Source organism: Meriones unguiculatus, chromosome 6 (genome assembly GCF_030254825.1).
Source record: "Meriones unguiculatus strain TT.TT164.6M chromosome 6, Bangor_MerUng_6.1, whole genome shotgun sequence".
Lineage (NCBI taxonomy): Eukaryota > Metazoa > Chordata > Mammalia > Rodentia > Muridae > Meriones > Meriones unguiculatus.
Genome location: NC_083354.1, coordinates 136,213,449 through 136,228,302, shown reverse-complemented (window position 1 = coordinate 136,228,302; position 14,854 = coordinate 136,213,449). Strand labels below are relative to the sequence as shown.

General features: G+C 41.3%; 1 protein-coding gene across 5 annotated transcripts in view; it reads left to right on the top strand.

Moving 5' to 3' along the window:
* Positions 1 to 14,854, top strand: part of Klhl32 (kelch like family member 32) — a 210,721-nt gene that overhangs the window by 159,424 nt on the left and 36,443 nt on the right. Inside the window, exon 7 of one of the 5 annotated variants that reach the window (XM_060386072.1) lies at positions 5,649 to 5,836. The exons of 3 other annotated variants lie outside the window; for them this stretch is intronic. In XM_060386072.1, the coding sequence (XP_060242055.1) occupies positions 5,649 to 5,822 (174 nt within the window). In that variant the 3' untranslated portion in view covers positions 5,823 to 5,836. Of the gene's footprint in view, positions 1 to 5,648; positions 5,837 to 14,854 lie in introns of those variants that run through there. One more of the 5 variants, XM_060386071.1, reaches the window with a different exon arrangement.

The window sequence follows — 14,854 nt, the reverse complement described above, 5'->3', positions numbered from 1 at the left end:
GGTAATTCTTACACTCCCTGTGTGCTCGCAATGCAGAGATGTGCACTCTCTGTGGTGATGCTCCCCGGCCAACCGCCTCCATGCATGACTGTCACCGTAAGGGCTGCAAGTGAATCCCAGTGTCCTGGTGGGAAAAGCATAACAAGAAATGGAATTCTTTTTAGGGAGAATTAAAAGGACCTTGATGTTTTCTAAAGGGTAGGTATCAGAGGTGGAATACCCTCCCTTTGTTTATAAAAAACATCACAAGTCCATATTGGTAAGAGGCACTGATACTATACTCGCTGGAGACTGATACTCATGTCTGCCTGGTGTGTGCTCCTGCTGATGTAAAATGGCTACATAGAACCTCCTCCAGCCACACAAGGAACTCTGATAATAAAGCAGTGATAGATGGTATGCTTAAGTGTAAACGTTTTAGGAAGACCCATCTTATTAACACTTTAAAACAAGTGAGTATAATATCATTAATTTTGATTAATTCATTTGCTCTTAATGTAGCTTTTAATTTGTAATTCTATGTGAATTACAATGTAATTTGGCATTAATTATACTAAATTGACGATAAGCCAGCCGATCACAATGGGAAATCACTTACAGCTGAGAGTGAAACTAAGCTGTATTCTGAAAGGTTGCTGCTTACTTAAGAGGTCAATCACGCAAGTGTCCTTCTCTTTGGATGTGAGATTGATGCCATATATGAGAACTTAAGGGGATTCCTCATTCTGCCCAGGGTAGATGCTCTGTGGAAGGAAGTTCATGCATATCCATAAACGGGGAAACAATAGGGTAAATAAAGACATTGATTCATTAGGGGTTTGACAGGCTCTTGAAGAGTATGTGTTTTGCTTTTCTCATCCTGTGTAAGATTTGGATGCTGTAAAGGGTCTGTGTGATGTTTTAGGATCATTCCATGCTCCTTGGGTTCTGGGCCTTAGAAGTCGACCTAATTAAATTGGCCTGCCTTTCATCAAGGTGCTTTTGTACCTACAAGGAAGTCTAGTTTCAAGCTGATGAGCAATTTGTATCCCCAAACCATGCATTTTGGCATGTACACAAAGCACCTTCTGTTAGTAAGGATGTCATGGCTTATAAAACCAGCCTCACAGACAGAGCATCAGCTCCTTGGGAGCTTTGGTGAAACTTGCCATCGTCCCTGCATGCCCAAGTGAAGGAACCTGAAGAAGCTGAGCCCCTGAAAGAGTGCAGGGGAACAAGGGTGGACTTGGAAAATACAGTTTTTTAACTATCTGCTAGATATGTTCCTTTCAAAGTTATCTTCAAAACACCAAAGCAGGACAAAGCGTTGAGATGCCCTGGGATGTGCTAAGATTGGGACACTTACTCTTGAAGCCTCTCCACAGACAGGTGTGTCTTGGTGAATTCTGTACTTCAGAGTACATTTGTAGGTAGCAACGGACCTAAAAATTAAGCTGTCTGAGTCTCAGGGGAATTTTCTTTTGCTAATTACTGCATCGAAAAGTAAATTCTGTTGTTCTAATCACTCTCTCTTTTACTTTGTGAATTTCTAACCTTTATGCTATCATTGCAATGAACCGTTTGAGCAATACAATCGTATAGGTTTTATGTAAAACTAGTTAGTTAAGATGTTAAAACTAACCCAAAAACTGAGCCAGCAGCTACCCTCCCTTGGCTTACAGTGGTGCTGATCACAGTCTGAAGAGACGCAGTCTAGACAGGGAGAGTCCTGCATGCTGAAACCTGAAAGATTAAAATCCTCCAACGTCTACACCACACGTGGGCACATGCGCACATGCACTGGTATGCATGCAAACAAAACAGACGAAGTTTATACCTAAATGATTGTCCTTTGTTTTGTAGCTTGACTTAAAACATAGCGTTCCCATGATTAGTTGATTGCAAACTAGTTGATTGCAGACTTAAGGAAGAAAATTTGTTGAATGCCCAGTATAGCTGGCTCTCTCACAGAACTTCCGTTCTTCTCTCAGGATGCTCTTTACATCAGCCTCAGACTGGTGGTGTTGGTCTCTCCCACACCACTTACGGTTCCCAGGGGAGCCTCGGGCTCCTAACCACAGTTGATTGTATCTGATGCACGCCCGCTGATGAAGTCTTTCTATCACCTAGCGTTCCTTCCTGTTCTCAGAGAACAAAAAGGATTGGGACAGAGGAGCCAGTACTGTGGAGATGATGCAAACACCTACAGAGCATGCGTCTGCGCAGCTCTAGCGCCTTAGCATTTGCAATGCCAGCAAAGCGAACTGCTCTTTATCAGACTGCAATGAGAGGTTAGGTCATTGGAAGCCTTTTTAGTCATTTTGTGCTTTTCAAGAGTGAATTTGTTAGAATTATGCTGAATACCCACTTAAAGCCTCAGCTGATAACCCTACCTGTGTTTTATAACTCTGCACTGTCAGAACTCATAATAAGTCAAACATTCTTTCAGTGGTGCTCATAAGGGAGGAAAAAAACCCTCACGAATTTAAGAGTAATTTCAGATTGTAAATGAAAAGGAGAGGCACGACTGTTCATTTGCACCAATCATGCCTTCCTTTCATCTGCTCTGATTAGGACTGGTGCGGTTTCATCAGACTCCTCCATCACCGAGCTGTCACTCCAGCCGGCTGTTGATTGAAAACAATCAAGGCTCTGATGGCACAATTATTCTGACCCTTTAACTAGAGGCTGCTGTGATAATGAAAGGTTGATTATGATAGTTTGTGCCTCTTTCAGTTTGCCAAGAAGGTTAATTTGGGCATCAGACGGATGTTTAATGGGCGCTTGCTGGCTACACTGAGGTAAATGAGAACGTGCAGTCTTGGATATTGCACGGATATAGTTTGGCTGTCAATCATTGTCATTTGGAGTTTGTGCCTCACACTCTGGAAATCACATTTTATTTTTTCCTTGGGATTTAATTTATTCTGTGCCCTGAGGAAGTTCTCTCACTCAGTGACCTTCACAGCAGCTCTCTCTGCCTTTTCCCCCCTTTTTTCAAATGGAGCTCAAAGGCACAACACATCTAGAAGAGCATTTTTCTTTCATTTTCACTTAAAAATGGAAACTTTAAAAATCCATCCTTATCACTCCTTTCCAATAGAGCAAATGTTTCCGTTCTGATTGTGCAGAGGGGAAGCTGGAATGACAGGGATGCTCTGGCTGATTTGCAACAGTCCAGGCAGTTCTGCATCTTGTGCAAGAAGCGATGGCTGCAGTGAGGTCAAATGGGTGCAGAACTGGAGCTGAAGTCCCCGTTTTCCTCACAGCTTCCTCAACAGCATGTCTCAGAACACTGTCAAATTCCTCCTTCAAAGCATGCGCCTTACTCTTTTTCCTTCTCGGGAAGCTTGGGGAGGGTTCGACACAGGAAGACAGAATTGCTACAGTTATTAAAAAGTTGATTTTGTGTGTGTGTGTGTGTGTGTGAGAGAGAGAGAGAGAGAGAGGGAGAGAGAGAGAGAGAGAGAGAGAGAGAGAGGAGAGAAGAGAAGAGAAGAGAACAACCTTAAGTCCTGTTCTCCAGGTACTGTTCTTTTTCCAGACAGACTTTCTCACTGACTAGGTCAGGCTGACCAGCGTGCCCAGAAATCCAACTGTCTGTGCCTCCCCAGCACTGAGTTTTACACATACGTGTCACTGTGCTCCATGTTTGATTTATTTTGCATAGACTCTAGAAATTAGACTCAGGGTCCTCAAGTCTGGCAAGCCGTTTACCAGCTGAGCTGCCTCCTAAAGCCCTGCCAACTTACAATTTTTAACTTGTGTAGATCTTGTACCTGGTTGAAGTACAGTTAAGAAACCACACCAGCATTTTATAACGCTGTTTTTACAAAACAGTGTGTAAGCTTGCATAAGGATCTTCATGCAGACCCTTTACAGAGAAAAATGCAGGAGACAAAAAAAAAAAAAAAGGAAAACCCCCTTACTTCTGTCTCCTGACTATGCATGGCAACCTGGCATGGTGGGTGTCTGAGAGCCAGTCTTACTGCTATGCATCTTGTGTGGTTGTGTCTCCCCACTACCCAAGCTGGGCTGCATTTCTGCCTAGTTCTAAACGTTGGTTTCTAGTGTGACAATGATAAAGCAAATATGTCTATGGGTGTTAAAATGCCAGCATCCTAATGGTTCTAACTTTAGTTTAGGTGTTCTCTTTTCACAGTATTTATTTCTGGCTTTTATGTACATGTATTTATTTTCTTTCAACAAATAAGTATTACAAAATTAAATTTATTTTTTCATTTGTGATATATTTGTGTATGTGTATATGTATAGGTATATATAAATTATTTGAGAATTTTATATAATATGTTTTGATTATATTATAGATTATTGGCTTTTTAAATAAGGTATTTGTGCTTGAATGGTAAAAAAGGTCCTTAATAATTCAGTCTCATCTGAAGGCAGACAGTGAATTCCGTTATGATTTTAATGCAGCCGTTACTTAAGCAATGGTGCTTTTAGAATGTGTGTTTAAGGAAACATGAGAATAGGATTGTTCATGCATGTGGTCTTACCAAGTTTGTCATCACATTCCACAGAGGATTCCTTTTCTCTCATTCAGTGAACTACGTGGATAAGATAGCCCTTGGGGATGCTTCACAGAGTTATTGACTAGTTATGTCTGGTTTTTAAGCAACAGGAAATAAAGGATAACTAGGAGAGAAATATGTCAACTAAACCAATCAATATTTTCATGGCTCTTGCATTTTCAAGAGTGGTATGACATTTAATTGTAATATTACCTTGCAGTATCTGTGAAAATGAGTCATTTTATTTTGTAGACTAGCTTAGCTACCCTGCTATTGCTGTTATAAAACATGGCGGACCAAGATGGCTTATAGGAGAGAGGGTTTACCTGGGGCTTATGGTTCCAAAGGGGTAAGAATCAGTCACATCTGTCACTGTAGGAAAGCTCTGCACCAAGCACCAGGCATGAGAGCAGGAGCAGCTGAGAGCTCACAAGCATCAACAAGCAACAAGCAGAGTGTGTGATTCCTGTGCACTTGGCTCTCACAGCATGCCTCCAGGGACACACTTCCTAACTTACTAAGCCTCCCCAAATAGCCACCAACTGGGGACCAAGCATTCAAATGCCAAAAAACATGAGGGACATTTATCATGCAGATCACCACATAGAGTCACTGTGTTTGCAAGTTAATGAGACTCAAGCCATAAACCATTTCCTGTTACAAGAAATAGAAATCATGATTTTAAATGGGTATTATCCTGAGATCTGGGTTCTGAACTTCCACCAAACACTGTCCTGCTGAAATGTGGAAAACTTGTCTTCAAAATAGAAGGCTTTTCTTACCTTCTCAGAAGCCCTCCATGAACTACCTGCCAGTGTGCCCACACACTGACTTAGCCCACTGTGCCTTCTACATACAAAGGCACTTCTCCAAAGGTCTGAGCCAACATTCCATACCTGTTGCCTGGCTTGTGCTGACAATTACTCTGCGTCAAGGATGGGATTCAGTTACTGGGCCATGTTTCTTTTTCTCTTTATTCTGCCCACTTCCCAGCCTCCATTTAGTACTCGCCATCTTGACTTTATGGAGAAGGCATAGGTCTATGGTGTTCCTGAGTGACTCCTTGCTTCCTTACTCAGCAAAAACCCATGGGTCGACCCTGCAATTAAGAACAGCCCTATCTCATATATCCTACAGATGCTCATCTTGGAAGAGCCACTGTCCCATATTCATTCCTTGAGCCACTGGAGCCCCTTTACCACACATCTTCAGAGATCATCAAGCCAGGGGTTTTCCCACTATGGACTGTCTTCCTTCCAGGAACACTACAGATGGTACCCCAGGCTATCCCCACCTAAACTGAGGCCTTAGCCATCTTTTCTGAGGTAAAATTATAACCGTTATGATTTTTGCACACTTGAATCCTAATTCAAGACTTGTCTGACGCTCACTTGTTTGAACAACCCATTCGGTACTCCTAAACCCGTTTATTTGATCAATTATTTGGTGACTCACATCTTCTCTGAAATTCTATTTTGGTTAAAAATGCTATTATAATTATAGTGAAAGCTGTATCTTTTTGCTTAACACAAGTATTACAAGTGGGAAAGAGGGCTTCATCTTTCCCTAGGTATTTCTACTATGTAGAAGAGAAGTTAAAGAATAGCATGTGGAATAATGCTCTTTTTAAACATCACCGGTGAGTCTGAAATTCGAGAAGTGAAGGTAGTTACCAGGTGGATCCCTTTGTAACACATTGGTAGCCTAGGCCTGTCTCCCCTCCCTTGGTCTATCAAGTCTCTGGTGCCTGCTCCATGACCCTTCCTCTCAAGAATGGATGCTTGCTCTTCACATATAGTTCCATGCAACTTAAGCAATTCCTGGCCACCGTTTCATCATAGATTAACTACCTGATAGAGTTGACCAACTCCGTGTCCTTGACTTTGAGTGGATACTTGACCCTGTGAGGTTCATCTGGTCATACCATTACAGCTTTGATCTCAGTTAGGGACTGTGAGTGCCCAGGGTATCTTCTGTTTGCTCATTATTCATGAACCAAGCCACAAAGAGGCATTTAAAGGCTTGATGCTCTCAGGATGGCCTAAGGCATGTTTGCCAGTTAACAATTTCCTTAGCCATAAAATATAAAAGTTATGTCAGCATCATTAAAATGCTAATGAAATGGAAGCATAGTAAGATGATCCATCACCACAAGAAAACATACGGAATCAACTAACCTGGGCCCACAGGGGCTCACAGAGATTGAACCACCAACCAGAGAGCCATGGGATGGACCTAAGTCCCTCTACATAGGTAACAGATATATGGCTTGGTCCTCATGTGGGACCTCTAACTAAGGAGCAGAGGCTGTCTCTGACTCTGTTGTCTGCCTTTAGATTCCTTTCCCCTAACTAGACTGCCTTGTCTAACCTCAATAGAAGAAGCTCTCAGTCCTACTTGATATGCCAAGGCAGGTTGATACTCATGGGAGGTTTCCCCTTCTCTGAGGAGAGAGAGGACAGAGGGGAAGGGATGTGAAAGGAGGAACTGGGGGGAGAGGAGTTAGGGGAAGCTCCAATTGGTATTTGAAAAAGATGGTCCATGAGCAGAAGAATCTCTGTCTCCAAACACGGCAACTTCCAGGTCGTTAGAATTTTCAAACTTTCTTCCAGTTACACAAGTATACAAGAGACTTGGGATGCTTGATATGGTGCTAGTAGATTTGGAATTGAATGGCAAGTAACACCCATGTGTGTGTAATGGTTAGAATCTTTCTAATTGAGTGCATTCTGGGCACATAGTGAACTCACTGAAACTGAATAATGGATGAGTACAAGTAAAACAAAAACAAACAAACAAAACAAAGGAAAGGTTCATGGTTATATCATTTATCCACAGAAAGAAAAAAAAAAGTAGTCTGGTAGTTTGCTTAAACAACCGATCCTTATTTTAGGTTCCACCAATTCTTGAGCTCATCTGTATGTTAACTGGCTCGAGATTTGAAGAGACTCATGTGGACAAGAATTCAAATATTTCTAAACAGGATATCCAAGTCACAGGGGAAAAAAACAAGTATTATTCAGAAACCACTAGATTCAAGTCGCTTTCTCTTTTCTGCTTTTATTCATCTGTTTACTCATGCTTCTAAGGCTGTATATTCAACAAAGCCACACAACTTCAATTTCTGGGATGGAATTCCTGGATCATTTGTGAAGATAGAACCATTAAAAGGGCTGTCTCAAGCATGCTGCACTGCCATGCTTTTACTGTTGCTCTACAACATGGGAAACACTTAATTCCATGTTTCTTATAATCTACAATTACCTAAAAGTTTATGTCAGTGTCACACAATATTCCTCATATAAAAAAATATTCTGAATGTGATGACTTTATCTTGAACTTAAAAAAAAAAATTATAGGTCTGGGTGTGATGGTGCATGCCTGTAATCCCAGCACTCTGAGAGGCAGAGGCAGGCAGATCTCTGGGAGTTCAAGGCCAGCCTGGTCTATAAACAAGCCCAGGATAGCCAAGGCTACCCAGGGAAAGCCTGTCACAAAGAATATTCATGGTGTCACATTCTCATGACATTCATTCACATGTTGTCTAATTCTCATGTTATCTCAGTCCTAGGCTTCTTGAGTACTAGATGACAGGAAATACCATCCTAGTGTGCAGCTGCTGAAACTGTTTGGTGGGTTTCCTGAGTGCAGAGAAACAGTTGACCTTCTGCAGGTGAACTGTGTTGGTGGGTTTCCTGAGTGCAGAGAAACAGTTGACCTTCTGCGGGTGGACTGTGTTGGTGGGTTTCCTGAGTGCAGAGAAACAGTTGACCTTCTGCAGGTGAACTGTGTTGGTGGGTTTCTTGAGTGCAGAGAAACAGTTGACCTTCTGCGGGTGGACTGTGTTGGTGGGTTTCCTGAGTGCAGAGAAACAGTTGACCTTCTGCAGGTGAACTGTGTTGGTGGGTTTCTTGAGTGCAGAGAAACAGTTGACCTTCTGCGGGTGGACTGTGTTGGTGGGTTTCTTGAGTGCAGGGAAACAGTTGACCTTCTGCGGGTGGAGTGCTTGTGTGGGGTGCTGGGGGACTAATGCTCACATATATGAGATGAGCTCCAGTTTACCTGAGCTCCAGCTCCATCCTGGAGACAGGTTTTTGTTATCATGACCTGCTTCCTTCATAACTACCACATTTACATCACCAGGTATGTGCCAATAGTGATCAAAAAGAGCAGCGAGATTCCCTGGCCATTTCAGCTGATGTTGCCCTGATGTCCTCACTGTATTTAGTCTTGGGAGAGAATGTAAGTGGTCAGCCACATAGGGTACTCCATTCCCTGTTTACCACTGGGGCACAATAGGGTTTCCTCTCATTTTCCAGGGTTAGTCCAACAGTATAGGCTTATTTCTGGTTGGCCATGTGCAAAGTCCCTTTAGTGTCCAGTAGGATGTGCTATGAAGATAAACACTAGCGTCTTAGACATTTTAGGTAATGCCCAGAAACAATCCCAATCTCATTGGCTGGCTTGATGCCTCTTGTCTTTCTGCTCACTGTTGTAAAAATACTGAAGATCAATTACAAAATGTTTTGGTCAGATGCGAGGTGAGCAAAAAAATTTCTTTTTTTCTTGAAAAAATGTTTGATTATGTTTGCATGGGTAATGTTGGTTGTATTTTATTGTCCTGCTGTCAGAGAGGTTTGTAAGTCTGGAGACAAAATATATTCTCAAAGCATACTAAACATTTTATTTACACATAATATCAGATTCTGGTATTCTAAATAAGTAACATTTTGAAGTGGTCACTTTGAAGTTTTAAAATGTCTTTGATTCTTTGGTTGAGATTATCTAATTTGTAGCAGAGGTGTAGCTACTAACATATTAATACACTAATCTATTAGGTGATACACTCTGATCAAAGCTCTTCATGGGGAATGAAAAGCCTCACAACCCCATCTTATAAACCAGCTTTTTGCATGTGTCCTCTGTATGCATATGCCTTCACATGCATATATGCTGTGCTGGTTAGTAGGTGTTGACATAAAGTAGAGTCACCTAGGGAAAAAAACCCAGTTGGAGAATTGCCTTCATCAGATTAGCTAGTAGGCATGTTTGTGTTGTAGAAGGGATATTAGACTCTAGAGAACTTCTCTACCCCAGCTAGTTCCCAAATAATCAAGACAGGGACTTTTTAGATTTATAAAAGCTTTAAGGCACAATAACTGGCAGATATCAACACTCTAGGCTATTTTTGCTATTTCCCAGCTACACAGCTCAAGTTACTTGTTCCTTCATGGACGGCTTCTGTTCCATCAGGCCAGCCCTCATCGCCACATGCTCATGGCCCATACTGCCCCATGGCAACTTCCTTCTCTCAGGCTCCTCCTTCTCTTTCCCTCTGTCTCAAGGTCCCTATCTGACTCCAAGACCAGGAACCTAAGCTCCACCTACTTCTCTTCTGCCCAGCTACAGGCTGTCAGCTACTTTATTTAACCAGCCAGAGAATATTGGCGAGCAAAGTTTACGCAACATCACTTGATGTACGTGAGAGTGTGCTCATTCTGAGAATACTAATTACTGGCAACTAGACATTGGGGACTAGTATTAGCATTAGTATACATGGCATTCCACCCACCCCTTCATGCCTGTGAGGCATTTTCTTGATTGCTGGTTGAGGTAGAAGGCCACTGTGGATGGTCCCATCAGTAAGCCACCAAACTGCATAAGAATGAGCAAGCTGAGGGAGCAAGCCTTTGAGGAGATTTCTTCCATGCTAAAGTGTCTGCTTTAGTTTCCACCTTGGCTTCCTTTGATGATCGACAAACCCCTTCTTCTCCCAAGTTTGGACAGTGTTTTATCACAGTACAGAAAGTTGACTAAGGCACATGCAGATGTCTTCCTGAGTACAGGACTATGAATTAAAAGTCTCACTTTGTTTTTATGAAAACGGTTCATGCTGTGCAAAGCCATGGCTTGAATGCCAGGTGTAGCCGTTAATATTAGTTGCCTATCCACAAATGGGAGTTTTGGAGTATTTTAAAATAAATGTTGATACACAGGTGATAGGTACCTAAAAGAAGAAAAGACTGTTACCAACTTACTATTTATAAACAAAGAGACATGGCTGGCCCAGTGTCAGTGGCAGCTTTTCTTTTTCTTTCATAGGTTATATTTTTAACTTGGTTACAGGATACCAATTTTCATATGATTTTTTTGTAACCCCTTTATTTTAGTTAGCTATTTCTCCTACTCTTTGTCTTCTTCATTCCCCACCTTTTATCTGCTTAAACCTTTCCTCATGGGTATTTTGCCCTGGGTTCTTTCATGTTACCAATAGTCTATTGTTCTCCTCTTTCTTATGATACTGTCATCTTAGTGGTCTCCCCCTAGTTTCCTAGTTTCTACAGAAACTCTGGGTGGAACACACAAAATTAGATATTTGAAGCTAGGAACTATATATAGTAAGAACATCTGGGCATTTATCTTTCTGTGCCTAGATCTCCTCCCTGGATAGATCTTCTTCCACTTTCCCCGTTTTCCTGTAAATTTTATAACAAGTTTTATTTACGCATTGTGTACATGTGCTCTATATTCACTATCTGTCATCAGCTGATGGACATCTAGTCTGATTCCATTTCCTGGCTATCATGAAAAGAGCAGCAATGGACATGGGTGAACAAGTAATCCTGTAGTAGGATGTAGAGTCCTTTGTCCTATGCCCAGGGGTGGTATAGTTGGATCATACGATTTTGTTGAATCTCCACCCTGACCTCCATAGTTGCAACATTATTTTGTACTCCCACCAACAGTGGTTCCTCTTTCTCCACATCCTGTCTCATTTAATTTTCTGATGATAGACATTCTGACAGCGGGAAGGTAGAATCTCTCTCTCTGTCTTTAATAATTCTTTCTTCAATGGCTAATGATGTTGAGCCATTTTAAAAGCCATTCATATTTCTTGTTTTGTAAGTTCTGTTAAGATCTATAGCCTATTTTTGATGGTGTTGTTTGATTTACTTTGTTTTTGAATTTTGTTGTACAGTCTAGAAACTAATCCCTTGTCAGATGGATACATTGCAAAGATTTCTTCCATCTTGTCGGCATCCACTTCACTCAGTTGTTTCCACTGCTGTATAGAAACTCCTCAGTTTCATGATGACCAGATTGCCAGTTGTTGACTTCATTTCCCTAGCAACCAGAGTCCCATCTTTAGAAAGTCCTTACCTATGTGTAAGGGTTGTAGTGTACTCCTTACCTTCTCTTGTAGCTGTTTCAGTTTTATGCTGAAGTCTATTGAGAGTTATGTTTATGTTGGCTGAGAGACAAATGTCTTATTTTATATATGGATGTCTATTTTTCAAACACGGTTTGTTGAAGATGAGATCTTTCCTCCATGAGCATCCTACCAAAAACAATTTATAGATTCAGTGAAATCTTAACCCAAACCCCCATGCTGTGCTTTACAGAAATACAAAAATATCATTCATATAGATATACAAAAGACATTGGATGGCCAAGGCAATCCTGAGGAAAAAGAGTAATGCTAGAAGCATTATCATACCCAATCTCAAGTTATACTACAGGGCCATGGTGATAAAAAACAGCATGGTACCACCACAAAGACAGACAGGGGAATCGAATAAAGGAGCCAGAGTTAAGTTCACACAGTTACAGCCAGACACAGATCTATGCTGCTTTTTACGATTGGCTTTTCAAGAAAATATTTTAAAAAGAAATCAGCTCAAAATGGTAGCCAGCTGTACAACAATAACTACTGAACTTTCTTCTTTTCTCATCTGGAATTCCTCTTTGTCTCTATATAGAAACTGCTTTAAAAAAAATCCCAGAGAGTAAACCAAAGAGCAGCCTACATCACTTGTGCTTGGTACTCCTGACTGTCTGGAGTGTGGGTGCATGGGCCTTGGGGGGAGGCCTGGGGTGGTTTTCATCATTGCTCCCATAGCCCTCGGTCAGTATTCTCCCCAGTGTGTAAGACGCGTATTTGATGTCAAAGGCTCTTGCATTTGGAGCCTTGGTGTGTATATAAATATGGTTATTAGGGCACACATTTTATGCAAGAGGTGAAAAGAAAAGCATTGATCAATGTCCCAACTTCATAAAATCTTAAATAAACAATGAAAGGATGTTATCATCACATCTCTACGCTGAATCTTTTTTTTAAACCTGTCAGAGTTTTTCTTTTCATACAGCGCGTGATCCTGGGGCCTCATAAGGTTTGATTCCATTGAAATATGTTTCTCAGAGGAAAAATCGCCTATGCGTCATATGTCTGCAGTCAGCTATAATGGTTAATGTGCAACCTTCCTTGAAAAATCTGTTTTACAAGCAAAATGTTGACACAGTTTTAATTATAGCACTCGAGTGAGCACTGTTGTAATTTTTAATACTCCTCCATGGTAACATTGTCACTGTTCTGATAGAGGAAACACACAGATCTGGCATTCTTACTTTCCAGTGCTTTGGGGTTTTATGGGAATGCTGCCCTTTTTTAACTTGAATTTTTTCATTTTTTGTCTAAAGACAAGAATATGACTGCAAGGTTCAGGGTATTTACTTATTGCTATAAGCATTCCTGGGACAGTCATCATTTACTATGTCACCATGTGGACCTTACCTGCCTCACATTAAGGAGGTGGCTTCTGTGTAAGACAGTGTAGCAAATCTAGATGCCTGTTCACTTGGGATCACAGAGACTTTCCACAGTTTTAGCCTAAAGCATCTACACTGATATTAAAATGGTGTCACACTGAAGGTTTGTGTTTTCCACAGATAATGGCATGTTAAAATGGTTTATAAAATAATGTGCTTTAATGTACCAACAATCATGTTAAAATGGTTTATAAAATAATGTGCTTTAATGTACCAACAATCACTGAGCTCTCTTTTGTGGTCACAATATCAAGAGAGAGTGTATGCTGGACAGTCTGTCTGTACATCACATTTCACTGTTAAAATGTACCGTTCTGGTTTCCCACTACTGCCTAGGCACTTGGGGAGGCAGAGGCAGGTGGATTTCTGTGAGTTCAAGGCCAGCCTGGTCTACGAAATCAAGTCCAGGATAGCCAAGGCTACACAGAGAAACCCTGTTTCACCCCCCACACACACCGGAAAAAAAAATACCCAGCTTTTGGGGAAGTTCATGAACGTCCAGTTGATTGGTTTTCATGTTCTTCCTTACCTCTATCTGAGGTGGCACAAGAATGGTTTGTGATACCTTTCAGGTTCCAAGGAGAGCCAGGGGCTCTAGCCTCTCTGAATGAGAAGGGCATAGTCACAGGAGCCTTCACAGCATGGCCTCTGAAAAGGAAATCTCAGCCTGCATCCTGAGCTAAGGCTGCATGCAGGAGTAGGCCAAGGCAGAATAAAGGCACCACCAGCCACTTCTGGGATAAGAATACCTTTCTCAATGAGAAGAGGATGTGGATCAAGACCGAATAGCTGTCACTTGGAAATATTATAATGTGATTTCATCTTTTTTTAGTGTTAAGATTTGATCAAAAACTCAAGGGATGCTGCAGGCTGGAGAAGATGTGGAGAAAGAGGACATTAGTGTTCAGAACCAAGCATGCAAGAAGCAGAGCAACAGTTTTATACATTCAAGATGAGTGCACCATATGCTTCAATGTGGATTTCTAAGAGCTTAGAGAAACCTTATAGGAAAGCCATAAAGATTACATAATAAAATAGCAATGTGGTAGATGGATAAGTTAATAAACATGTAATGGAACAAAGGACCAATAATGCTTAAGAAAACTTCAAGAAACAGACTACGAGCAGCTGTCCAGGTAGCAATTACTCATAGCACCCTGGACCAAGCTAAGATCTGAGGCTGAAGCTGAGTAGCTGAGGTTGGACTAAGCTCCCCTCCCAGTGATTTAGGAAGGGACAGTTCCCTGTGGGAGTTGTTTGAACTGAGGTAGACAGACTGTGCACAGGAGAATCCCGTTATTCCTGGATTTATGCTGATGCACAATACCAGAAGGTTATAGCAAAATCTTGCTGACACATCAGTTTTTCTAAACCCTCTTTGCAGTGAGTTTCCAAACTGAAACTGTAGTTTCTTTTATATATGTAGGTTTTCTCAACATAAAGATAGGAGGCACAACTGTGGTGATAGATGATAGATAGATAGATAGATAGATAGATAGATAGATAGATGATGGATGGATAGAGAGAGAGAGAGCGAGAGATATTCTTCTTTAAATACTAGAGATTATAAGAATGAGGGTGTTGGCAAGCTAGAATAAATAAGAGTGGGGTTGTAGCTACAGGGTATGCTTCCTCAGTGCCATGTTATCTTGAAAGTCATCAGTTTCCAAAATAAGCTTTTCCATACATAATCTGTATAATATGCAACACAGCTAAGTGGGGTCTTACTCTGTTGT